This window comes from Pristiophorus japonicus, chromosome 15 (genome assembly GCF_044704955.1).
Source record: "Pristiophorus japonicus isolate sPriJap1 chromosome 15, sPriJap1.hap1, whole genome shotgun sequence".
NCBI classification, from domain to species: Eukaryota; Metazoa; Chordata; class Chondrichthyes; family Pristiophoridae; genus Pristiophorus; species Pristiophorus japonicus.
In genome coordinates, this window is record NC_091991.1 from 170,483,087 (window position 1) to 170,511,046 (window position 27,960).

The 27,960-nt window shown below is 49.2% G+C and overlaps 2 protein-coding genes across 3 annotated transcripts in view; one reads left to right on the forward strand and one right to left on the reverse strand.

Annotated features, from left to right (window-relative positions):
• Positions 1 to 27,960, forward strand: part of LOC139281246 (uncharacterized protein C7orf50 homolog) — a 435,290-nt gene that overhangs the window by 165,973 nt on the left and 241,357 nt on the right. The gene's annotated exons all lie outside the window — the stretch shown is intronic.
• On the reverse strand, positions 1,029 to 27,758 carry LOC139281244 (uncharacterized). Of its 2 annotated transcripts, none has more exons than XM_070901300.1 (2): positions 27,405 to 27,758; positions 1,029 to 4,513 (listed from the first exon to the last, which is right to left on the reverse strand). In XM_070901300.1, the coding sequence occupies exon 2, from the start codon at positions 4,380 to 4,382 to the stop codon at positions 3,291 to 3,293; it is 1,092 nt and encodes a 363-aa protein (XP_070757401.1). In that variant the 5' UTR covers positions 4,383 to 4,513; positions 27,405 to 27,758; the 3' UTR covers positions 1,029 to 3,290. The 2 variants fall into 2 exon arrangements, with proteins under 2 accessions (XP_070757401.1, XP_070757402.1); XM_070901301.1 differs by lacking the exon at positions 27,405 to 27,758 and adding an exon at positions 8,944 to 9,173.

Below are 27,960 nucleotides of genomic sequence, written 5' to 3' on the forward strand. Positions count from 1 at the left end.
CTGCCGACCGCTTCTTCTCAAGGAGCTGACCTGGCTTCAAGTCAAATCTCTCGTCCCAGCCCACACTCTCAATTCGCTCCACTTCTCGAGTGAGGAAGGAAAGATAAACGCTGCAACCCTCGTCCCTTTCTGCGTGCGGCACGTGCAGTTTAACAGCTCGTTCATGTGGGCTCTTGGGGCCCAAGTTTCCACAAGAAAAAAAACGGGCGCCCCTCCGAGCTGGGCGCCCGTTTTTCGCGCCTAAAACGGCGCCTAAAAAAAAAAAAACTCGCGATTCTGGAGCGTTCTGCAGTTCCTTGTCTGCCTGGCGCGGCGCCCAGGGGGGCGGAGCCTACACTCGCGCCGATTTTGTAAGTGGGAGGGGGCGGGTACTATTTAAATTAGTTTTTTTCCTGCCGGCAACGCTGCGCGTGCGCGTTGGAGCGTTCGCGCATGCTCAGTGTGAAAAAAACATTGGCACTCGGCCATTTTTGTAGTTCTTTGTAGCTGTTTAGTTTTTAAAATTTTTTTAATAAAAGTACATTGCCATCAGCACAGAGGCTTCTTGTAGCAGTGAGAAGGCTGCAGGAAGCCTCAGAAAGTTGAGACAGCCGTTTCCCGACGACCTCCCCCTTTTACCATCGGAAAATGGCTCCTCAATCTCTGAGGCTTCCTGCAGCCTTCCCTCTTTCCCGCCAGCCGTCTGGAACGGCTCCATTCCCTTCCCGCCCCCCGGCGCTCGGTCGGCTCCCTCCCTCCCCCCCCCCCCCCGGCCCGTGTTCGGTCGGCTCCCTCCCTCCCCCCCCCCCCCCCCCCCCGCGTTCGGTCGGCTCCCTCCTCCCCCCTCCCCCCCCCCCCCCGCGGCAACAAACGATGGCTGAAGCACTTTCACACAGGTAGGAAGATGGTTTATTTAATCTTTTCTTTGCTTATAAATGTTTATTCAGGTTGGATTTATTTGTATAATATTTGTAGAAGTATAAATAAGGATTTATTGTAGAATTTAATGAGTTCCCTTCCCCCCCCCACCTCGTTCTGGATGCCTAATTTGTAACCTGCGCCTGATTTTTTAATGTGTAGAACAGGTTTTTTCAGTTCTACAAAAATCTTCACTTGCTCCATTCTACTTTAGTTTGGAGTACGTTTTCACTGTGGAAACTTTCAAATCAGGCGTCAGTGGCCGGACACGCCCCCTTTTTAAAGAAAAAATTCTGTTCCAAAGTAGAACTGTTCTACCTGACTAGAACTGCAGAAAAAAAAATGTGGAGAATTGCGAATTCTAAGATAGTCCGTTCTCCACCAGTTGCTCCTAAAAATCAGGCGCAAATCATGTGGAAACTTGGGCCCATAATGACTTGCCGGCAGTAGGTGCAGGGCTCGCTCTGTGGATTTATTGACCGCTAGAATAGAATGTGGGTTTTTTTTCTCTTCCCGGTCCATGCGCCTTGGAGTTACCGCGCTGTGCAAGTTGTATAACCTGTGGCCTCCTTGGCCAATCGGCTGTGAGAAAGAAGCAACGAATCCCGCAGTTTTCGCGGTCGCTACTCCGCAGAACCTATAGCTTTGCCACTTATAGCCTACATTCTGCAGCCTGATTCATTCATGATGTTTAGACATCTTGCAGCAACTGCACATAAAACCGTTCTTGGTGCTCAACCAAAGAAAAGAATTATCCTTTCTATTGCCGTGTGACTTTAAGGATCGATCAATACTGTATGTCGCGCTCTCACTTGTTCCTGGCTAATCCCCCCCCCCTCCTCCACCCCCATCATTAATAGTCAGTGTTCAGGACTTGGTATTGTTCTACTGATGAACCACATTCAAAAGTTTGTCCGTCTCTCTACTGATGAAGCCCTTCCCATCGAGATAAACAAAGTCAGTCTGAGGCAGCTGCCATGTACCTCACTGTAGTCTCTTCCAGCCTGGCATTGGCAGGAGGATTGAGACCCCCGTAGGAGGGTGGGGGGGGGGGGGGCGCGCAGACGATTTCTCGCGCGGGACTGTTAGTGCCTCCCATGAAATCCCGCGTTCATAGAAACATAGAAAATAGGTGCAGGAGTAGGCCATTCGGCCCTTCGAGCCTGCACCGCCATTCAATGCAACTTCAGTACCCCATTCCTGCTTTCTCGCCATACCCCTTGATCCCCCTAGTAGTAAGGACTATATCTAACTCCTTTTTGAATGTATGGTCCTGCAAGGCCGCCGCGGGCGAAGTCCGTGCCCGGCCACACTCCACTCGCGGGGTTCGAAAATTAAAGGGGAGGTGCGTTGTGGCATTTTTTTTTTTTTTCCGTGGCTGATTTAACCGGTCGCGGCAATTGCCTTGTGGCTTTCGCGCGGTCCGTGCCGCCATATTGCAGCCCGGCGCTCCGCAGCAGCAGCCGCGGCACACCCCGCTGCCCCGGGTGCAGAGCTCGCAGTGTTTCTCATCTCCTTCAACGGGAGGGGAGAGGGGTCCCGTGCTCCCGCCAGCGCTGCACGGCGCTTCGCCTGGCGTTGGAAAATTGCCGCGCGCTTAGCGCCCTGGCCGCCTGCCCCCCCCCGAGAGGAAATGGAGGACGCGACATTGCGCTCCACTTCCTTTTGGGGGCGGTAACCCCAATTTTGCTGCAGAGAAACTACTGAATTTCGGTACCTGGGAGCACGACACCCAATGCTGTTCCCCAAAAGAATTCAGGGATGTTCTTCCCCCACCCCCACCCCAACCCAAGCAGGTGGAAACGGATGAAACCCTCCTTCAAAAAAAAAAATTACACAAGAATTAGGAGCAGGAGTAGGCCATTCGGCCCCTCGAGCCTGCTCTGCCATTCAATGAGATCATGGCTGATGTTCTACCTCAACTCCGCTTTCCTGCACTGTCCCCATATGCCTTGATTCCCTTAATATTCAAACATCTATCGATCTCCGTCGTGAATATACTCAAAGACTGAGCCTCCGCAGCCCTCTGGGGCAGAGAATTCCAGAGATTCGCCACCCTGAGTGAAGAAGTTTCTCCTCATCTGTCCTAAATGGCCGACCCCTTATTCTGAGACTGTGACGCCTGGTTCCAGAGTCCCCAGCCAGGGGAAACTTCCTCCCTGCATCTACCCCGTCAAGCCCTGGAAGAATTTTATATGTTTCAATGAGATCAGCTCTCATTCTTCTAAACTCTTGGGAATATGGGCCTAGTCTACTCAATTATAGGCCTGGTCCACTCAAAAGTTTAGATATTTTTAGTAGGATAGAATGAGGCAGCAGAATTTATCAGCGGTTTGGTTGAGTTGGCTGTTACAGAATGTCCTGCTGTCTGGGAGGAGAGATGGGCTTCTGCCTCAGTCGAGAGAAGCCCTTTCCTCGGGTTGTTCCTTGATCTCAATGTTGGGGTTCATGGCGATGTGGTTTCTGTTGGTGCTGAGCAGTCGGCAGGGCTCGGTGATGCACCTCAAGGTTTCCATGGCCGCGTCCCTCTTCATCTCGTGAAAAACGGCGACGGACACCAGGCACAGGCAGCTCCCGGCAAACATGACCAACTCTCCGATGGTCGCCATGGTCTGGCGCCGGATGTGGGCACCGTGGTCCCCCTCCCCCGCTCGCGGTCGAAGGAGCAGCAGGACGTTGTAGACGAGCCGGCAAGCGAAGGTGACCGTCGCCAGCGCTAGGAAGGCCCGGTGCGGGTGCACGCGCTCGCGGCAGCCCTGCAGGTCGCACCGGCACGTGTAACGGACCAGGAAGAGCAGGACGGAGCTCAGGAGGAGGAGCGTGGGCATCAGGAACCCCAAGGTGAACTTGACGGCGCCGTACTCTCGCGGGGCCCCCAGCGGGTCGACGTGGCAGTCGACCGCCTTGCCCGGGTCCCGCCCGGCCCCAGTCAGCGCCGCGACCACAATGGAGAAGAGGACGCTCAGTCCCGCCGCGGCTGCGATGGAAACGTGCGGCCGGCTCAGGGCTTTCCTCGCCAGCGCAACGTGGTCGCACGCCAAGGAGATGGAAATCGCCACGTGAATGTATTCCGTGTAGAAGTAGGGGACGTTGAAGAAAAATGAGAGGACTGCGCAGCCGAGAGCGGTGGTCTCTACGACCTCTGGTCTGACGATGTCAGTGAGCGAGAAGAGGACGAGTGTGAGATCTGCCACCGTCAGGGAGAACAGAATGACGTCGAGTGTTTCGAATTTCCTTTTCCTCCTGTAGTTTCCGATATAAATGGCGAGGATGTAGATGCCTGTTAGGAGCCCAGCAAGTCCAAACACGCTGTAGCCGTAAACACATCTTGAGATTAGCTGCTGTGCTCTGATCGTCTCAATGAATATCGAATTGTCAGAAGCTGAAGGGGTGTGTGTTGAATTGTTATTGTCGGAGGGAGAGTGAGTGAAGTTAAAGTAATCGGAGAGAAGGGACACATTGTGGGGAGTTTCTTGTGAAGCCATTGTTGCAGCTCCACTCTTCACTGGTAGATTGACTTGCTCAGCGGGGCCAGTTTGTATCCTGAATTCTAATCTATGGCATTCGATTCAGCAAAATGAGTTGAGGAAAATCGCCCAACAGTTCAGTTTTCAACCTGTGAAGAACAAAGAAGATGACGAGTTAATTTCTGTCTACCCCCAAAAAATATTTTGTCGCCTTGTAACAGAGGTAAAGATTGAGTCTGTCTCGGTTCAGTGGGCAGCACTCTCGCCTCAGAGTCAGAAGGTCGTGGGTTCAGTCCCCATTCTGAAGACTCGAGCACATGATCAAGGGCTAGCTGACACTCCCAGTGTAGTGCTGAGGGAGTACTGCACTGTCGGAGGTGCCGTCTTTCGGATGAGACGTTAAACCGAGGCCCCGTCTGCCCGCCTCAGGTGGACGTAAATTATCCCACTGCACTATTCGAAGAAGAGCAGGGGAGTTCTTCCACTGTCCAGGCCAATATCTATCCCTCAACCAGCATCAGTAACACATTATTTGCTCATTTATTCCTGTAGTTTGTGGGAGCTTTCTGTGTGCAAACTGGCTATCACATCCCCTACATTTACATAGTGCTTTTTATGACCTCTGGATGTCATTGGCTAGGATATCCAGAGGTCATAAAAAGTGTTATATAAATGCAAGTTCTTTCTTTTGTCACAAACTTTCCACTTTTATACTTTGGTTTCCTTCCCACTCTTCCCCCTCCTGGTATGACCGCCATTTTAGCTCCCTCAAGCCTGTCTGTTGCATAACTGGTTCAGCCATCCATCGCCAGATCTGGCTGGAGAAAATGGGAACAGGAGGAGGCCATTCAGCCCCTCCAGCCTGTTCCGCCATTCAATTAGATCATGGCTGATCTGCGACCTAACTCCATATAACCCGCCTTTGGATAACAGAAAGCTATCAATCTTCGATTTAAAATTAACAATTACTCTAGCATTAATTGCTGTTTGCAGTCAAGAATTCCAAACATTTACTACCCATTGTGTGTAGAAGTGTTTCCTAATTTCACCCCTGAAAGGTCTGGCTCTAATTTTGAGACTTTAGCCCCCCAAGTCGTACATTCCCCAACCAGCGGGAATAGTTACTCTCTGTCTACCCTCTCTGTTCCCCTTAATATCCTGAAAACTTCAATCAGATCGCCCCTTAACCTTCTAAATTCTAGAGACTGCAACCCTAATTTGTGTAATCTCTCCTCGTAACACAATGATTGAAGTCATAGAAACATAGAAAATAGGTGCAGGAGTAGGCCATTCGGCCCTTTGAGCCTGCACCACCATTCAATAAGATCATGGCTGATCATTCCCTCAGTACCCCTTTCCCGCTTTCTCTCCATACCCCTTGATCCCTTTAGCCATAGGGGCCATATCTAACTCCCTCTTGAATATATCCAATGAGCTGGCATCAACAACTCTCTGCGGGAGGGAATTCCACAGGTTCAAAATTCTCTGAGTGAAGAAGTTTCTCCTCATCACAGTCCTAAATGGCTTACCCCTTATCCTTAGACCGTGTCCTCTGGTTCTGGACTTCCCCAACATCGGGAACATTCTTCCTGCATCTAACCTGTCCAGTCCCATCAGAATTTTAGATGCTTCTATGAGATCCCTATAAACTCCAGTGAATACAGGCCCAGTCGATCCAGTCTCTCCTCATATGTCAGTCCTGCCATCCCGGGAATCAGTCTGGTGAACCTACACTGCACTCCCTCTGTTATGTATGTAAACTTTACTAATGTGTGAGACTTGCCACCAGGGGACGCACCTGTGGGAGACCCAAGGGTCACCTGCATATCCCGGGCAAGCAGATATAAAAGGCAGTCTACCATGCTGCTTCCTCACTCTGGAGTTACATTAAAGAGACCAAGGTCACAACAGTTTGAGCTTACAGTATACAGTCTTGTGGAGTTATTCTAAACATAACACCCTCCAAGGTCAATGTAACGTTCCTAAGATGTGGTGTCCAGAGCTGCTCACTGTCCTCCAGGTGTGGTCTAACCAGGGCTTTGTACAGCTGCAGCATAACTTCTACCCCCTTGTATTCTAGTCCTCTAGATATAAAGTCAGCATCCCATTAGACTTTTTGATTATTTTCTGTACCTGTTCATGATATTTGAATGATATATGTACCTGGACACCCCTGCACCCTCCACCCCTCCCCCCCCCCCCCCCCCAAAGTCCCTTTGGACCGCCACTGTTTTTAACTTTTCACCATTTAGAAAGTACCCTTATGTTCTTATGTACCCTGTTCAATCCTTTTATGGTCCAAAGTGGATGACCTCTCAGTTCCCTACATTGGAATCCATTTGCCAAAGTTTTGCCCATTCACTTAATCTGTCGCTATCCCTTTGTCATTTTATGCTTTCACCTAAACTGCCGCCTATCTTTGCGGCATCGGCAAATTTGGTTACGTGACTTTCTATGCCATCAGCATAAAAATAAAAAAGAAAGACTTGGATTTATATAGTGCCTTTCACGACCACCGAACTTCTCAAAGCGCTTTACAGCCAATGAAGTACTGTGGGAGTGTAGTCACTGTTGTAATGTGGGAAACTTGGCAGCCAACATGCGCACAGCAAGCTCCCACAAACAGCAATGTGATAATGACCAGATCATCTTTCTGTTATGTTGATTGAGGGCTAAATATTGACCAGGACACCGGAGATAACTCCCCTGCTGTTCTTTGAAATAGTGCCACGGGATCTTTTACGTCCAGCTGAGAGAGCAGACAGGGCCTCGGTTTAACGTCTCATCCGAAAGACGGCACCTCCGACAGTGCAGCACTCCCTCAGCACTGTACTGGGAGTGTCAGCCTAGATTTTTGTGCTCAAGTCTCTGGAGTGGGACCTGAACCCACAACCTGCTGACTCAGAGGCAAGAGTGTTACCCACTGAGCCACAGCTGACACTGTGCCTTTCAAATGCTTTCTGAAAGTCCATATAAAAAGCATCCAAGTGCTATTGGCCCTCCATCCTTCTATGCCAAAACTATCCATTACTCTTGGATCCTGATAACTCTCTTTTCTCCACTCCCAACCGTTTTCTGAAACCCTAGCCCTGAACCCGTATTCCCGCTCTGGTTTCTCTCCCGTCACACCTTCTCTGAGCTCCTCTTGTCCACGAGACCCAACTCCTGTTCCATTGATTCCGTTCTCACGAAACCGCTGATCACTCAGCTTCCCTTCCTGGCTCCCAGTGCTAGCTGACATTATGAATAATTCGTCCGCCTCGGGTGCTCTCCGACGCGCTTTCAAAACCACCGCCATCATGTCCCTCCTGGAAAAGCAACTGGATGCGATGGTGGGGAGAAAGATCTGCTGGTTGAATGGACTGGATGGCCATGCAACCCTGAATGTACATGAATGGTTCACCCACAAGGTGGCAGCATTGTGTTTTTTTTTCTAGCTCTATTGCAATAAAGTCAGGTGCTCGGACAGGTAAAGCTAAGACACAATGATTCAGATTTTGCTGCCAAAATAACGGTTAGTTTAATGGCACGCGTCGTTATTAATGTGTAAATCGTCCAGCAATTTGCCTTCCTGGCTAATCACTCAGCACGATTACTTGCTGTTAGTGTTCTGAGTGAGAGGTAATATGAAGGGGTAATACATTGTGGGCCGCCCTGACCTGTGTGAGACCACCACCGCAGGTCGGGGCTATAAATAGAGCTGGAGCGCCGGACCCTGGAACATTGTGGCGGAGAATGAGGGTACGGGGCCCAGAAGAGCCGAGGGCCTCAGGGCAGCACGGACCAGCCCACACTGTGCGATATGTGTGCGCACTAGGTCCGTGCAGCAGAGCAGGTCTCCAGTCGTCCTGGTTAACCCTTGCCACTGGATAAAGGCCTAACTCTGTCGAGCCCGTGCGGTGGCTGATGTGCAACGGTCACCACACGTTAAATAAAATCCACGCACAGGCATCTTCCACCCCCTCAACTGGAGTTCAGGACTGGAATATCGGGTCCTTCATTGAAACATCTGTGAACTCATGTTGAAGCAAGTCATCCTCGTTCAAGGGACCGCCTGTGATGAATGTGAAGCAAAGCAAGACTTGCATTTACACAGAGTCCTTTCATGACTTCAGGATGTTCCAAAGCCAATAAAATACCTTTTGAATTGTTGTCACTGTTGTAATGTAGGAAGATTACAAAGAATCTCCTCTTTGGAAACTTGGAGTCATTTGAAAGAGACCATGGGGCCGGATTTTCGGCTTTTAGGATTTCGGGGCGTTAATGGCGGTGGGGTGGTCCCGATACCGCCTGGTAAACGTTTGCGCCTGAGTCTCAGCAAAATTGGGCAGGTGGGCCCTGAGTGTGGGGCGGAGCGCTAAGGGAGACCTCTACTAGGGCGCTAGGCCGGCTGAGCAAGTGTAAATCCCGAGCTAAAAAGAGTCGACTTGGGAGCGCTCCGAGAGAGGCCTGGGGAGAAAAAAAACTCCCACCCCCACCAAAAACATGCCCAATACATAGCCCACGCCACCACAACATAAATCGCAAATAGAACAACATAAAAAAACAATGACGCACACCGAAGGTGGACATTACTTACCTCACTGCAGCCGCTAGCGCTCGGTCCGCCCGCTTTCACGCGGCGCTATGGGTCGGGCGGGAGTCACAAATTGAGCCGATGTCGCATCCAGGGGCGTTGCTCCGCGCTCCGCCGAAACCGGCCCCAAGAGCCCCCGGTGGGGCGCTGGCCGCCTGCCCGGAAGAGCTCATCGCCGCCCATCCGAGGCGAGAGCAGACAGACAGCAGGACAGTCCCAACTTCTGCAGTGTCTCCACCTCCCCCCCCCCCCCCCCACTCCCCGGATACCATTCCAGTAAATCTCCTCTGCGCCCTCGCCAAGGCTTTGCTATTCTTCCCAAGTGCGGAGCCCAGGATTGCACACCCAACCCCAGCTGAGGTCTAACCAGTAAAGACAACGCTTCTACTGTCCCTGTCTCGTTACTGCTCTCGTGCTTACATTTAAATTAAGAAAAATGGTCATTTCCGCCAATTGTACATTGCCCTCCCTGCTGCCAAATGACATTGCAAGGGATCCTTCAGACCGCACAAAAGTCACTGGGGGGAGGCTTCATCCTGGAGTATTCAGCTGAAAAATGCAGCACTGTATTCAGTAGATGTGCCAAACTACATCACGTTTCTTACGCTTGCACACTGACACAGGGACATTTTTGGAATGCAATGGTACATTGGCAGAAGTTGCAATATTGGACGATCAGCGTGAAAACTGAAAACAGCTCGAATTACAAAACAAAGTTTGAAGTGAAATTAAGCTCACCATGAGGTGACTGACCTCTTGATCAGGGAGGGCAGTCGTTCCAGTATTTCAAAGGCTGGGATGTGGAAACATCAAGCTCCTTTGCCGAACCTTGGCTCACGGTCACCCTCATACCCAGCAACAACAGCACTAACTTGTGCTGATACAGCGCCTCTAACGTAGTAAAACGTCCCAAGGGGCTTCAGCGGAGCGTTATAAGACAAATATTTGACACGGAGCCACAGAAGGAGGAATTAGAGCAGGTAACCGAAAGCTTGGTCAAAGAGGTAGGTTTTAAGGAGCGTCAGGAAGGGGGAAAGAGAGGTTTAGGCCGGGAATTCCAGAGCTTGGGGCCTTAGCAGCTGAAGACACGGCCACTGATAGTTGAGCGATTATAATCAGGGATGTTCAAGAGGGCAGAATTAGTGAAGTGCAGATCTCTCGGGGGTTGTGGGGCTGAAGGAGATTACAGAGATAGGGGAATGCTGGGAGCCAAGGGTAAGTGAGAGAATGCCATGGAAATACAGAAGATGGCCCAGGTAGGAAGGCTGGACTCCTTTTAGTGAGATTTAAAATAAAAACAAATTATGAATTGTGTCTCTGCTTTTCCGATTAAGAACGAAAGACTTGCATTTATATAGTGCCTTTCACGACCACCGGAAATCTTAAAGCGCTTTATAACCAATGAAGTACTTTTGGAGTGTAGTCGCTGTTGTAATATAGGAAACGCGGCAGCCAATTTGCGCACAGCTAGCTCCCACAAACAGCAATGTGATAGCGACCAGATTTGTTGGATTGACTGAGGGATAAATCTTGGCCAGGACACCGGGGATAACTCCCCTGCTCTTCTTTGAAATAATGCCATGGGATCTTTTATGACCACCTGAGAGAGCAGTCGGGGCCTCGGTTTAACGGCACCTCCGACAGTGCAGCACCCCCATAGCACTGCACTGGGAGTGTCAGTCTGGATTTATATGCTCAAAGTCTCTGGAGCAGGAACTGAACCCACAACCTTCTGACTCAGAGGCGAGTGAGCTACCCACTGAGTGTGGGGGTGGCCTGCAGCGGTGGATGGGATTAGATCTGGTGAAGTAAAAACACACACTGGCTCAAAAGTATATTTTTTCAAACCCGAGGGAGTTTAAATTGATTTGAAAAATATACAACAACAACAACTTGTATTTCTATAGCACCTGTAACGTAGTGACAGATCCAAAGGCGCTTCACAGGAGTATTATGAGATAAAAAATTTTACACCAAGCCGCATAAGTAGAAATTAACACCGGTGACCAAAAGCTTGGTCAAAGAGGTATGTTTGACCTTGAAGAAGGAAAGAGAGGTAGAGAGGCGGAGATGTTTAGGGAGGGAGTTCCAGAGCTTGGCACCTCGGCAACAGAAGGCACGGCCACCGATGGTTGAATGATTATAATCAGGGATGCACAAGTGGGCAGAATTAGAGGAGCGCAGACATCAGAGATTTTAAGAAAGAAGTATAACAAATTTTGCTGCATTAGTGGAAGGAATGTGTCAGATAAAAACATCAGTGAAGCCTATACCTTTAACAGAATCTTGAATTATAATGCTAATAAGAATGAATTACAAACAATGTACAGCGCAGAAACAGGCCATTCGGCCCAGTGGGTCCCTGCTGGGGTTTATGCTCAACAGGCTCCTCTTCCACACCTCTTCATCTAACCTTATAATGAGACTGTGTGGAGCTACAGTGATGTAGAGCAGAGTGTAAGGAAACACCTCTGAGCACATTAAAGTAAATTAAGTGGTGGAGTATTTCCTCGGCTCAGACTCAGAAGGTCGTGGGTTCCACACCCACGCCAGATACTTGAGCACAAAAATCTCTCTCTCTCTCTCTCTCTCTCTCTCTCTCTCTCTCAGGCAGTCCCCCAGAGTCGAGGATGACTTGCTTCCACACTAAAATGAGTTCGAAGGTGACTGATTGAGACCAATGCAGGCACACCCCCCCACCACACGCACCCCCCCACCAGACGCACCCCCCCCCCACATGCACCCCCCCCCCACACGCACCCACTCCCACACGCACCCACTCCCCCCCCACGCACACACCACCCCCCCACACGCACACACCACCCCCCCACACGCACACACCACCCCCCCCACACGCACACCCCCCCCCACACACCATCCCACACACACCACACACACAACCCCACCCTGCACACACCCCACGCACACACCCACACATGTACATCCCCACCACACCACACACCACATTTGCCCCCCCAAACACACACCCCCCCCCACACACCACAAATCCAGCCCCCCCAAACACCCCCCCCCCAAACACACCCCCCCCAAACACACCCCCCTCCACACCCCCCCCACACACCATCCCGCACACACCACACGCACACACCACACATCCACCCCCCCCAAACACACCCCCCCAAACACACCCCCCCCAAACACACCCCCCCAAACACACCCCCCCCAAACACCCCCCCCCCCAAACACACCCCCCCCCAAACACACCCCCCCCCAAACACACCCCCCCCCAAACACACCCCCCCCCAAACACCCCCCCCCAAACACCCCCCCCCCAAACACCCCCCCCCAAACACCCCCCCCAAACACCCCCCCCCAAACACCCCCCCCCAAACACCCCCCCCAAACACCCCCCCCCCAAACACCCCCCCCCCAAACACCCCCCCCCCAAACACCCCCCCCCCAAACACCCCCCCCCCAAACACCCCCCCCCCCAAACACCCCCCCCAAACACCCCCCCCCAAACACCCCCCCCAAACACCCCCCCCCCAAACACCCCCCCCCCAAACACCCCCCCCCCAAACACCCCCCCCAAACACCCCCCCCCCCAAACACCCCCCCCCCAAACACCCCCCCCCCAAACACACCCCCCCCAAACACACCCCCCCAAACACACCCCCCCAAACACACCCCCCCCAAACACACCCCCCCCAAACACCCCCCCCCAAACACCCCCCCCAAACACCCCCCCCAAACACACCCCCCCAAACACACCCCCCCCAAACACACCCCCCCAAACACACCCCCCCCAAACACACCCCCCCCAAACACACCCCCCCCAAACACACCCCCCCCAAACACCCCCCCCCAAACACACCCCCCCCAAACACCCCCCCCCAAACACACCCCCCCCAAACACACCCCCAAACACACCTCCCCCAAACACACCCCCCCCAAACACCCCCCCCCCAAACACCCCCCCCCAAACACCCCCCCCCCAAACACCCCCCCCCCAAACACCCCCCCCCCCAAACACCCCCCCCCCCAAACACCCCCCCCCCCAAACACCCCCCCCCCCCCCCCAAACACACCCCCCCCAAACACACCCCCCCCAAACACACCCCCCCAAACACCCCCCCCCCCAAACACCCCTCCCCCCCAACCACGCACACACCCACACATGTACATCCCCACATGGCACTATTTCGAAGAAGAGCAGGGGAGCTAACCCCAATATTTACCCCTCAATCAACATAACAAAAACAGATTATCTGGTCATTATCACATTGCTGTTTGTGGGAGCTTGCTGTGCGCAAATTGGCTGCCGCGTTTCCCACATTACAACAGTGACTACACTCCAAAAGTACTTCATTCGCTGTAAAGCGCTTTGGGACATCCGGTGGTCGTGAAAGGTGCTATATAAATGCACGTCTTTATTTTTCTTTTCCTGGAATGTTAAATACATTGAGCTAATGTCCTTCAACCAAAGATAAATAGAAATGCACTGTGTGGTTCAGATAGTGGCGGTTAGCCCTGATCCCACATATACATGCGGGTAAGCATGACTCTCACTGACTAATGGTGTAATCTGGAATGTTTGTCAAATACCAGGAAGTTCTAGTTTGTTCAGAGAAGACAACTGATGTGATAAGTGGCGAGACCAACCATCATTCCACACTGATCAAAGGAAGGCGAGTGTCCTGTTCAACTGAGCAGTACCACTGGCTTTGTCAAAATCTGTACGTTAACCCTCTTCTGAAGCGCCTTGCGACATTTTACTACGTTAAGAAAGAAAGACTTGGATTTATATAGCACCTTTCACGAGCACCAGACATTCCAAAGCGCGTTACAGCCAATGAAGTAATTTTGGAGTGTGGTCACTGTTGTAATGTGGGAAACGCGGCAGCCAATTTGCGCACAGCAAGCTTCCACAAACAGCAATGTGATAATGACCAGATAATCTGCCTTTTTTTTTGTTACGTTGATTGAGGGATAAATGTTGGCCAGGACATCGGGGATAACTCCCCTGCTCTTCTTCAAAGTAGTGCCATGGGATCTTTTAAGTCCATTTGAGAGGGCAGACGGGGCCTCTGTTTAACGTCTCATCCGAATGACGGCACCTCCGGCAGTGCAGCGCTCCCTCAGCACTGCACTGGGAGTGTCAGCCTAGATTTTTGTGCTCAAGTCTCGGGAGTGGGACTTGAACCCACAACCTGCTGACTCAGAGGCGAGAGTGTTGCCCACTGAGCCACAGCTGACACTACTTGGGACATTTTACTATGTTAAAGGTGTAAGTTGTTGTTGTTTGTCTGTCACCAATTCCTCACTGGTGTCCTGAAACGTTTCAGTGTGTCTGAAATGGTGTTTGGATAAAATAAGAATGAAGAAGACGACTTGGGTTCGTCGTGCCTCTCTCAGAAATGCCTGAGTGCTTTACATTTGGTGAATTACTTTGAGGCCCAGAGGCTGCTTTGTATGTGGGCAGTGCGACAGCCATTCTGAGCACAGCGAGGTTTGCGGAAGACAATGAGATGGTTTGGCCAGTCGGTCTGTTTTTTGGTAACGTTTGTTGAGAAGAGCAGGACACTGGAACACTCCCCGTGTTTCTTCAATCAGTGCCTTAGGATCCATAGGAATCACCACAACAAGTAGCCCCTTCGTTTGACATCTCTTAAAGTATGATACCTTTAATACTACAGCCTCCCCCCCCCCAACCCTTCCCCCCCCGCCCTCAGTCCTGCACTAGAGCATCAGCCGACATTAGATGCTCAGATTCTGGAGTGAGGCTTGAGCCCACACCTTCCGACCCAACTGGGAGTGGTACCAACGGAGCCAAACTGACATTACAGGGGTAATTTGGCTCAAAGGGGTGTGGGGATAGTGCAGGAAATTGAAGTTGAGGTAGATGATCAGCCGTGAACTTTTTGCAAGGATCCCATGGCACCTCGAGTCTCGTCGCCGAGAGCATGCAGAAACCAAGCGCAGGCAGCAGAAGGAGCGTACGGCAAACCCAGACTCCCCACCCACCCTTTCATAAGAACATAAGAAATAGGAACAGTAGTAGGCCATAAGGCCCCTCAAGCCTGCTCCGCCATTCAATAAGATCTCAGCTCCACTTCTCCGCCCGCTCCCCATAATCCCATATCCCCTTATCGTTTAAGAAACTGTCTATTTCTGTCTTAAATGTATTTAATATCCCGGTTTCCACTGCTCTCGCAGGCAGCGAATTCCACAGATTTATAATCCTCTGAGAGAAGAAATTTCTCCTCATCTCAGTTCTAAATGGGCGGCCCCTTATTCTAAGATCATGCCCTCTAGTTCTAATCTCTGCCACCAGTGGAAACATCCTCTCTGCATCCACCTTGTCAAGCCCCCTCATAATCTTATACGTTTCGATGAGATCACCTCTCATTCTTCTGAATTCCAATGAGTAGAGGCCCAACCTCCTCAACCTTTCCTCATAATTCAATCCACCCACCCTTTCCTCCAACCACTGTCTGTCCCACCTGTGACAGAGACTCTAATTCCTGTATTGGACTGTTCAGTCACTTGAGAACTCACTTTTAGAGTGGAGGCAAGTCTTCCCCGGTTTCCAGGGACTGCCTATGATGATGAAGGAATGGGGTAGCAGGCTCAAGGGGCTGAATGACCTACTCCTGCTCCTATTTCTTATGTTCTCGTGTTCCAGCGCAAGTAAGCATAAAGCAGGCTCTGATTGGCAGCAAACCATCGTGGAACCCATGGCAGCTGTGTGGTTTCACTCTCCGTACCGTTCCTTGTTATGTCTGACCGCTTGGTCAGGGCAGTCAGAACTGGGCATGGGAACAAATATTCTAATTCACAAACCGATCTTTCTGTTATCGCCTTATGTTTTCACAAGGGAAATATTTGGAGAAAATTGGTCCCTCTTTTACTGGGGTAAGGAAACTGGGGGTGAGCTTGACTAACTTTCTTTTTGCGTGTTTATTATTGACAGTGCCAGCTGTGGCTCAGTGGGTAGCACCCTCGCCTCTGAGTCAGAAGGTTGTGGGTTCAAGTCCCACTCCAGGGACTTGCGCACATAAATCTAGGCTGACACTCCAGTGTAGTGCTGAGGAAGTGCTGCACTGTCGGAGGGACCGCCTTTCGGATGAGACGTTAAACCAAGGCCCCATCTGCTCCCTCAGGTGGATGTAAAAGATCCCATGACACTATTTCGAAGAACAACAGGGGAGTCCTTCCTGGTGTCCTGGCCAATATTTATCCCTCAATCAACATAACAGAAACAGATTATCTGGTCATTATCACATTGCTGTTTGTGGGAGTTACTGTGTTCAAATTTGCTGCCGCGTTTCCCACATTACAACAGTGACTACAATGAAGTATTTCATTGGCTGTAAAGCGCTTTGAAATGTGGTTGTGAAAGGCACTGTATAAGGGAGAGAGGGAAAGGTTTGCTGGTGCAATCCTTGGCTTCTCTTCCCTGTAAATCTGGGCTTGAAAACCCAGCCTAATATTTTTGCCTCTTTGCGCTCCAACTCCAGTAACTAAACACATCACAAAAAGCCAAACAAGTGATCAGGTTTCTGGGAGATAACCAAACATTGCCAGAGCCAACTTCTAATTCAAGATTTTCTAAATTTAAAAATAAATAGGGAGCACCATCTGTCCCAGGGTACGGTCAGAAAGCGAAGAATGATAGAGCCAATATTTGGAAGGCATAAGTTTTAATCTGTTCCCCCTAATTTCTCTCTGCAGCGGTGCACTATGCGAGTACATGCCCCATAGCTGGAATTTTATTTTTAATCCTTTATTTCTCCTGGGTTTTAGTCAGAGCGGCCTTTATGGTTTATGTCAGAGGATGTTAATGAACTTTTTACTGCACTGCAGTTTAATGTAAACTATATGTTTTACAATTACTTTATAAAACGCAATGCAGATGCACCCGATTCTTAACTGAGTCATCCTGCTCTGGAGAATTTCCTCTTAAAAAGGAAATGGAATTCTTGCCTCAGCTTGATGTTTATAATCAGCCGCCTGTTTCCAGGATATGTTGCCTCATCTCAAAGTCCCAACAATGGTGGGAGTCGGTTGTTTTTCAGAGAACTACTGTAATTAAAATAGGGTTCACAGACCTCAACTTTTTCCTTTTTAAGCATGTATGCAATTCCCTTTTGAAAGTTACTTTTGAAACTGCTTCCACCGCACTTTCAACCAGCACAACCAGATAATAACAAACTTGTGTAATAAATTCTCGCCTCATTTTTCCCCATGCATTATAAAAGCTGTACAGGGCAACCTGAAATCATCATCATCATGACATTCCATTCACTTGTTTCTAGTGTGATGGGGAGGGGAGGGGACGGGATGTGGGGAGACGGTGGGGGGCGGGGGGACACATCACACACTGCAAATATTGATTTACGAAATGGGCGGGTTGGGATCTTGCTGATTTTCTTATAGCGTACTGATTAAAGTCCCTCATTATCAGAACTCTGTTACGACTGCAAATCTCTCTTTCTCACTATTCAGCATCTTGTAATGTGCCTTCAGTATGATAAAGCATCCCTATTATTTCTTAACTTAAACCAAATAGACTCTGTCTACACACTGCCAACAAGATTTAAAAAATCTGTCCCCTCAATGATTGTAATCTGGTTCTTAATTCATTCTTTCTTCCTTTATCCATCTCAATCTCTCCTGAAAATGTTAAAGCCTGGAATATTTAATTTCCAGCGTCAACCTAGCTGAAACCAAGTGTTCCTCCAGACTATGATATGTCTCTCCATTCTAATTAGAGCCTCTAGTTTCCAAACATTATTTCTAATGCTTTGCACAGTTTTGTTTTATTTGTTCACGGGATGTGGGCGTCGCTGGCAAGACCAGCATTTATTGCCCCTTGAGAAGCTGGTGGTATGTCTTTAGATGCTCTGATAATGACTCCACGAGGCACAGTATTGCACTTGAACTGCAGTGACCTTAGTCCGTTTAATATAACTCCAGAGTGAGGATACCACATGATGGACTCCCTTTTATACCTGGGTACCTGTGGTGTACAGGTGACCCCTGGGCCTCCACCAATTGTGCCCTCTGGTGGTGCCAGCATAGTGTATAAGTGTGAACCTTGTTGATGGTAACTCCGGTAAACAAGTCTCCATCTTATGCAACTATACAGTGACTACACAGAGAGTATATCTATATTGTGCATATATAACAGGTGGTGAGTCCATTTCAGAAGGCAGTTAAGAGTCAACCACATTGCTGTGGGCCTGGAGTCACGTATAGGCCAGACCGGGTAAGGACGGCAGATTTCCTTCCCTAAAGAACATTAGTGAACCAGATGGGTATTTACGACAATCTGGAGTTTCATGGTCACCATTACCGATAGGAGCTTTTTATTCCAGATTTTTTTTAAATTAACTGGATTGTGCATAAACGCGCTGCTCAGAACCTCTTTCTCTTCTATTTTATTGTTCCTTCCTTCATTATCCTTCCCCCCCCCCCCCCCACACACTTTCCACTCTCTCCTATCTGCCGTAAGTTAAATATTCAATACCCCTTGTAATTTACTCTGGCTGCTTTGCCTCCTCACTATTCTCCCTGCCCCCTCCCCCATATGCTATATGATTTGCCTCACCCATGTCCAGTTTAAATCCTTCCCTAATATAAAAACAAAAAATGCTGGATATGCTCAGCAGGTCAGGCAGCATCTGTGGCGAGTGAAACAGAGTTAATGTTTCGGGTCCATGAAGGTCCCCCGGCCTGAAAACGTTAATTGTTTCTCTCTCCACAGATGCTGTCTGAACCTGCTGAGTGTTTCCAGCATTTTCTGCTGTTATTTCGGATTTCCGCAATGTTTTGCTTTTGTAACTAAGAATTAGGAGCAGGAGTAGGCCATTCGGCCCCTCGAGCCTGCTCCACCGTTCAATAATGGCTAATCTATCTCAACTCCACTTTCCTGCACTGTCCCCATATCCCTTGATTCTCTTAATATTCAAAAAGCTATCGATCATCGTCTTGAATATATTCAAAGACTGAGTTTGCACAGCTCTCTGGGGTAAGGAATTCCAAAGACGCACCACCCTCTGAGTGAAGAGGTTTCTCCTCATCTCCGTCCTAAGTGGCCGACCCCCTATTCTGAGACTGTGACCCCTGGAAATCCCTCACTATTTTCTTTCTCAGCAAGGGCATTGATTCCAGTTTAGGTGCTTCAGAGCTTTTGCCTGCCCCAGAACATGTCTGCCTGCTCTAGAAACCTGAAACCCTTCCTTCTGCACCACCTGCCAACCCGTGTACTCTGTCCCTTTGCCGATGAGAATGGGTGGAGGGATGTCAGGGATGAAGTGGAGAATGAAGAGAGTGGGGCTGAGGCCCTTTTCAGCAAGAATGGTGCTTTGCGGTCTTCTAATTTTAAGAGCAATCAAGTTAAGACGGGGCAAGCATTGGGAACTCGGTAACGGTTAGCCTGCCTGTGCAGCAATGTGTTAGAGAGAGGGGCTGGGCGGGGGTCGGTGGGGGGGGCGTGGGGGTGGGGGCTGGGATTGGAAGTGTTGTCAAGCTGAAAGTTAGTTTTGTAACCAGCGAGGTTTGGAAAGTGGAGGTCTGGTTGGCATATCGCACCCCGTCCTATTTACACAGGTGGGTGTACACGGTACAACAGCACGGTACAACCGCGGATGCTGGAATCTGAAATAAAAACAGAAAAGGCTGGAAATCTCAGCGGGTCAGGCAGCATCTGTGAAGAGAGAAACAGAGTTAATGTTTCGGGTCGGTGACCCTTCGTCCGACCCGGAAAAGTTCGAGATGTAACAGGGTTTTTAAGCGAATGTGGGGGCCGGGAAAGGGGGAGGGGAGGAAAGAACAAAAGGGAAGGTCTCTGATAGGGTGGAAGGCAGGAGAGATTAGAGAGAACAAAAGGGGCGATGGGCAAAAAACGAAATGGGAACGGCACAAGTTAGGAAACAAAAGACGAGTTTAGATAGGGTGTGAATGGCGGAATGGGAAAGAGATAAAAATAGAAAGGCAGGGGGGTTTAAAAAATGGATGTACAAGATGCTAGTCAGACTGCAGTCAGGTTGCCAATAAGGTTGGACGTATTCCTGGAGCTTTCATCACATGACGTCCAGCCTCCAATCACCCCACCTGGTCAAACAGCCTTTATTTCCCAATCTCCAATTATTTTTTTATATAACTAAGAAAGAAAACGTGTTAAAAAGAAAATGGGGAAAAAAAAGAGAACGTTTTTTTAAATATCCCAATGATTTTTCTCCTGGGTGTTGCTCTCAGCGGTGTCCACGAGACAAATCTTCGATTCCCAGAGACTCCAGGGCAGTCCTGGAGGTTAGCAACCCCTGGATTGTAGGCGAGCGATCGGGATGAACGCGTGTGCTGTTAGAAAAGGAGGAAGCAGAAGAATTGTGCGCGGCAAGTGTGGTCAAAAATGAACCGCACTAGTCACAGTGCGTCTGAAGTTGATCAACATGCCTGTTATTTCAAGAGGCTGAGCTGATTGATGTAGCTGGTAGATTAGTAATCAAGATCCACCAGGCAAGACAGCGCCTTTCACAACTGCAGGACGTCCCAAAACGCTTCACAGCCAATTGTAGTCATTGTTGCAATGTCGGAAACGCGGCAGCCATTTTACGCACAGACCACAATGAGATAATGACTAAATAATCTGTTTTAACGATGTTGATTGAGGAATAAATATTGGCCACAACACTGGGGAGAACTCCCCTGCTCTTCTTCAAAATAGTGCCTTGGGATCATTCACGTCCACCTGAGAGAGCAGACGGGGCCTCGGTTTAAAGTCTCATCTGAAAGATGGCACCTCCGACAGTGCAGCACTGCACTGGGAGTGTCAGCCTAGATTACAAGCTCAAGTCCTCGGAGTGGGACTCGAACCCACAACGTTCTGACTCGGAGGCGAGCGTGCTACCCACTGAGGCACGGCAAGAAGGTTGTTGATTTGGAGTCCATAAACAATGAAAGGCCTAATTAATTCATTGCCTATCGATTCTAAATTGTTTGTATTACTAGATGTGACAACTATTGAGTTTGTTTCTTCTTTTCGTTGGGCCTGTTGGTGTCGGGGATTGATGACATTGGATAGTAGAACATGGGTGGCAACCCCAGACCTGTCTCCCTCTTCTCCCCTCCCCTTCAGTGATGAGGTAGGGTAGAACAGAGGTCGCTGCTCTGAGGGAATAAGGAGAAAGAAAACGCAGTTTAGTCAACGTGGGTCTCTGTCATACATTCCTTTGTAGCCTTTGCGGGTTCAAGGGCAGGTTGATGTCAGTTCTCACAGCTAATAATGGTGTTTGGTACCCGTGGGGAAGGGGATAATGGATCAAAGATGACGGGCAATAAGGATTGATTCTGGCTGATGATGCGGTCGTCAGTAACTGAATGTGAGCTGGCGTTGAAAGAAAGACAGAGAGGCAGACTTGGATTTATATAGCACCTTCCTCGAACTTTTGGTGTGTAGTCTCTGCTGTAATGTGGGAAACGCGGCAGCCAATTTGTGCACAGCAAGCTCCCACAAACAGCAATGTGATAATGACCAGATAATCTCTTTTTTTTGTTATGTTGAATGAGGGATAAATATTGGCCAGGGCACTGGCGATAACTCCCCCTGTTCTTCTTCGAAATAGTGCCATGCGACCTTTTACATCCACTTGAGAGAGCAAATGTTTAACGTCTCATCTGAAAGCCGAAATTGAATAGTGTCTGCAGTTTCTCAAAGTCTTCCTACAAGCCCTGCTCCCTGCTCATATCTCCAAATAGCGTCCCCTCTTGTGAATCAGCTGTGCCAGAGGGAGGGATGAAGGGGAAATGAAAAATGTGTAAAAAGATAAAATAAAACATTTCCCAGAATTTATCGTCGCTGAAGTGTTGAGGGTTTTTTCAATTAACTTTCTAAGTCTTGGGAACAAGGAAAGATACAGTTGTTGTGATTGTAACACTAAGCTGATTGATTCTCTGTTTTGTTACAGGTATGTACAGGTGACGTTTGTGTTTGCATGCTCTGAAGAAGGCTCTGTAAGTATTGCACAGTGTGTCTGAATCACTGCTCGTCAGAACTTCTGAAACAAAAGTGTTTGATTTCTCTCGTGCCAGTTTAGCCTGAATATGTTGGTGCCAAATGTTTTGAGCTAAAATAGGGCTTTATTCCTTCAGAATGTAATATGGTAGTCTACGTATCTCATAATATTCACGGATTTTAATTTGATCTTGAGGTTGACCCATTGGCCTTGACGTATGGATTGGTCAAACAAGCGTTTGTGTCTGGCTTTTAGCTTTGTGTTCTTTTGGCAGGGAGGGAATGCTAGGGGGCTCGATACATCGTAGCTAATACAAAATCTGTCTATCTCAGTCTTGAAAATTTCAATTCAACCCTTCCCCCCCACCCCCCCCCCCCCCCCCCAAACATCGACAGCCTTTTGGGGAAGAGAATTCCACACTGCCACTCCCCTTTGTGTGAACAATGTGCTTCCTGATTCACTTCCGAGCGGCCTAGCTCTAATTTTATGATTGCATGCCCACATTGTGGAGTGAGGCTTGCCCGTGTTGCATTTCTAGAACACACTGCAGTGTGCCGCAGGCAAGGTCTACTCCCGATGATCACTCCAACCAACCCTGAGCAGTAAAACGGTTTGGTTGTACGGCCAGATACACCAATTTTCGGGAGCTAAAAACTCGAACGGGGGCCATTGACCATTAACATAGTGTCACAACGGGGGCCATTGACCATTAACACAGTGTCACAACGGGGGCTCTTGACCATTAACACAGTGTCACAACGGGGGACATTGACCATTAACATAGTGTCACAACGGGGGACATTGACCATTAACACAGTGTCACAACGGGGGCCCTTGACCATTAACACAGTGTCACAACGGGGGCCCTTGACCATTAACACAGTGTCACAACGGGGGACATTGACCATTAACACAGTGTCACAACGGGGGCCCTTGACCATTAACACAGTGTCACAACGGGGGCCCTTGACCATTAACACAGTGTCACAACGGGGGCGCTTGACCATTAACACAGTGTCACAACGGAGGCCATTGACCATTAACACTGTGTCACAACGGGGGACATTGACCATTAACACAGTGTCACAACGGGGGCCCTTGACCATTAACACAGTGTCACAACGGGGGCCCTTGACCATTAACACAGTGTCACAACGGGGGCCCTTGACCATTAACACAGTGTCACAACGGGGGCCCTTGACCATTAACACAGTGTCACAACGGGGGCCCTTGACCATTAACATAGTGTCACAACGGGGGCCCTTGACCATTAACACAGTGTCACAACGGGGGCCCTTGACCATTAACACAGTGTCACAACGGGGGCCCTTGACCATTAACACAGTGTCACAACGGGGCCCATTGACCATTAACATAGTGTCACAACGGGGGACATTGACCATTAACACAGTGTCACAACGGGGGCCCTTGACCATTAACACAGTGTCACAACGGGGGCCCTTGACCATTAACACAGTGTCACAACGGAGGCCATTGACCATTAACACTGTGTCACAACGGGGGACATTGACCATTAACACAGTGTCACAACGGGGGACATTGACCATTAACACAGTGTCACAACGGGGGCCCTTGACCATTAACACAGTGTCACAACGGGGGCCCTTGACCATTAACACAGTGTTACAACGGGGGCCCTTGACCATTAACACAGTGTCACAACGGGGGACATTGACCATTAACACAGTGTCACAACGGGGCCCATTGACCATTAACATAGTGTCACAACGGGGGACATTGACCATTAACACAGTGTCACAACGGGGGCCCTTGACCATTAACACAGTGTCACAACGGGGGCCCTTGACCATTAACACAGTGTCACAACGGAGGCCATTGACCATTAACACTGTGTCACAACGGGGGACATTGACCATTAACACAGTGTCACAACGGGGGACATTGACCATTAACACAGTGTCACAACGGGGGCCCTTGACCATTAACACAGTGTCACAACGGGGGCCCTTGACCATTAACACAGTGTCACAACGGGGGCCCTTGACCATTAACACAGTGTTACAACGGGGGCCCTTGACCATTAACACAGTGTCACAACGGGGGACATTGACCATTAACACAGTGTCACAACGGGGGCCCTTGACCATTAACACAGTGTCACAACGGGGGCCCTTGACCATTAACACAGTGTCACAACGGGGGCCCTTGACCATTAACACAGTGTCACAACGGGGGCCCTTGACCATTAACACAGTGTCATAACGGGGGCCATTGACCATTAACACAGTGTCACAACGGGGGCTCTTTAGCTCGGGAGTTTCCCTTTCTAACGCCCTAAGAGAGGTGTACAACGCCTCCCTTCGCGCTGTACCCCACACTCAGGGCCCAGCTGCCCAATTTTGATGACTGAGGCGCTAACTGTTCCAGAGTGCAAACTTTACCGCCCCCCCCCGCCCGCCCGAAATCATCAAAGCCAAAAATCCAGTGAGCACAAAATATTGATCCTAAAATAGGAATGAGATTGCTTCTATGTTAAAATAGCATGTGGGATCCTTGGTAACTGCATAACCTAACCGTCAAGGCTATAGTGATCCCAATAAATCAAGTAGGCAACCAATACAATTCAATTTATAGTACAAATCTATCGGTACAATGGAAATAGAGGCCTAGAGTACAATAGTAAGGAAGTTATGCTAAACCTTTATAAATCACTGGTTCGACCTCAGCTGGAGTATTGTGTCCCGTTCTGGGCACCACACTTTAGAATGGACATTGAGGCCTTGGAGAGGGTTCAGAGGAGATTTACCAGAATGGTACCAGGGATGAGGGAATTCAGTTATATGGAGAGACTAGTGAAGCTGGGATTGTTCTCCTTAGAGCAAAGAAGGTTAAAGCGAGATTTAGTAGAGGTGCTCCAAATTCTGAGAGGTTTTGATCGGGTGGATAGGGAGAAACGTTTCCATTGGTGGGAGGGTCGATTTAAGATATAAGATAATTGGCAAAAACACTAGGGGGAAAATGAGGCGAGAATTTATTACACAGCGAGTTGCTATTATCTGGATGTGCTGGCTGAAAGGGCAGTGGCAGCTGTTTCAAAAGTAACTTTCAAAAGGGAATTGCATATAAGCTTAAAAAGGAAAAGGTTTACAGGGCGATGGGGAAAGAGCAGGAGAGTGGGCCTAATTGGATCGTTCTTTCAGAGAGCCGGCACATGCAGGATGGGCCGAATGGCCTCCCTCTGTGCTGTGTGGTTCTACTGGTCATTTTGAAGCCTTAAGTCAGCTCGGATTGGACGTGGCTTTTGCCCACAACATACCTATACCGCTGAAGATCTAAATTGGAAAAAAAATCAATAGAGATGAAACTTTACTGTGTCTAGCAATATCCTGAACACTCATCTCTAATGATTTAAAAAGCATTGCAGAAAAAAGATGACAAAGTTCTTTCTTGAATCATGTTTGCACATAGAGCGACCAGTGCTTGGAAGAATCATTTGTCTATGTTAGTTTTAGAAGTGCTCGATTAATTACAACGCACGGCAGAAGATAAAGGATCACTCCAGGTAATGTTGCTCTAAATCACTACTACCCCCGGTTCCCCCCCCCGCCACCCCCCGATATTCTTCTTGCCACTTCTGTCGTTCCTCATTGACCACTTGTCACCAATGTTCCCCTTTTGCTGCGCAGCGAGCTGGCTTCGAAATTGAAAAAAATGTGCGTGCGTGGAATTTTGAACGGCCTGCCCGCAGTCCGTTATAGGGGCCAAAAAGAAAATGAGAACGGACATTGTTTGTAACTGCACGTGTGCGCGCGCGCAACTCTGCACATGCTCAAAGCACTTCGGCAGAACTCTCGAACATAAGAACATAAGAAATAGGAGCAGGAGTAGGCCATACGGCTCCTCGAACCTGCTCCCCCATTCAATAAGATCATGGCTGATCTGATCATGGACTCAGCTCCACTTCCCTGCCCGCTCCCCATAACCCTTTATTCCCTTGTCGCTCAAAAATCTGTCTATCTCAACCTTAAATTTATTCAATGACCCAGCCTTCACAGCTCTCTGGGGCAGAGAATTGCACAGACTCATGACTCTCTGAGAGAAGAAATTCCTCCTCATCTCAGTTCTAATTGGGCAGCCCCTTGTTCTGAAACTATGCCCCCTAGTTCGAGATTCCCCCACGAGTGGAAATATCCTCTCAGCATCTATCCTGTCGGGCCCCCTCAGTATCTTATATGTTTCAATAAGGTGACTTTGCCCCAAGAGCTGCGGTCAGATCAACAAAGGCACCTCTGGGACAACAAATGGTGCACGGATACCATCTCGGAATCATTTGTGCAAAACACAAGGCAGTTGCTATTCATGCCATCGATGCACAACTGGAAGACTGACTGACTATATGCGTAAATCTAAAATTTAGTAAGAAGTACTGGTTGTGTCTTGTTTCTGTATTCGGAAAGAGCATATTAATTAAAACTTTCCCGTGGCAGCTGGTGGTGATTCCGCCATTCACACCCTATCTAGACTCATCTTTTGTTTCCTAACTTCTGCCATTACCATCTCGTTTTGTGCCCACCATCCCTTTTGTCTCTCTAATCTCTCCTGCCTTCCACCCTATCACAGACCTTCCCTTTTTGGTCTTTCCTCCCCTCCCCCTTTCCCTGCCCCCAGCACTTCCTTAAGAATCTGTTACATCTCAAACTTTTCCAGTTCTGACGAAGGGTCCCCGACCGGAAACGTTAGCTCTGTTTCTCTCACTCCACAGATGCTGCCTGACCCACTGAGATTTCCAGCATTTTCTTGTTTTTATTTCAGATTCCAGCATCCGCAGTATTTTGCTGTTGTACCGTGCACACCCAGCTGTGTAAATAGGACGGGGTGCGATATGCCAACCAGACCTCCACTTTCCGAACCTCGCCGGTTACAAACCTAACTTTCAGCTTGACAACACTTCCAATCTCAGCACCCCCGACCCCCCCCCCCTCTCTCCAATCATCACTGAGTTCTTTCCACCTCTCCCTCTTTCCCTGCCCCCCCCCCCCCCCGCACTTCCTTTAAAAACCAGTTACATCTCAAAACTTTTCCAGTTCTGCCGAAGGGTCACCGACCCGAAACTTTGACTCAGTTTCTCGCTGCACAGATGTTGCCTGGCCCGCCGAGTATTTCCAGCATTTTCTGGGGTTTTTTTTTAATTGCAGATTCCAGCATCCGCAGTATTTTGCTTTTGATTTAAAAATTGGTTCAGTTCCCTGCAGAAAAGCACAGCTTTTGCATAAGTATTTGCAGCCATCCTGTCGAGATCCTGGGCCTAATGTACTGCAATGCACTCAGCAGACATATTCTGGTTTGTGAGAGCATCAATTCCACGTCCTTTTCAGTGGCTGCACTTTTAGTATTGCGCAGACTAAAGTAGAAGGCACGATTGCACAGTTTACTAAATTAAAATACGGCAACAGACAGTTTACAAAGTATTTAATGGAATTTAAATGATTTGCTTTTACTCACCTCTCGGTTCGACTTTGGGTGGCTTACTTGCCAACATAGTGAGGAAGTGTCTGATACTTCCTCTCTCAGGGCGTTGCTTGCTCAGTGGAACAGCCAGGCTAACTGTTCTCTCAGCCACTTCAATAAAAGGGAGGTCTGTTTATTTGAAATAAATTCGATCAGTTTCGCTTTCAAAACACACGCTGCTTTTGAATAAACCCGACTGTGTCCCTTTTCTTAAGAGCACAGTGGCCTGGCTCGGTTTTCTCGCTCCCCCTGTCCAGCCAGCGCACGCACAGGTTGTGTTCAGAGTGAAATCTCGCACGCACGGATTTTTACTTTTCAGCCTGTGTGCTTTACATTTTGTCGGCGGGGGGAGGGGGGGGGCGGAGGTGCGAGATTTTTGTGCGTCTTCTGAAAGTCCTCTTGCTCTCGATAGCTCAGAGCTTCCTTTTACTTCGGGCAAGCCACTTCCTCTGCCAATATTAAAAAGCCGCAGCGCTTGGTTGATGCAGTGCGCTTTGCGTATCTGCTGACCAGTTGACAAAAGTGCAGAAGTTACCTCACGCCAAGCGCG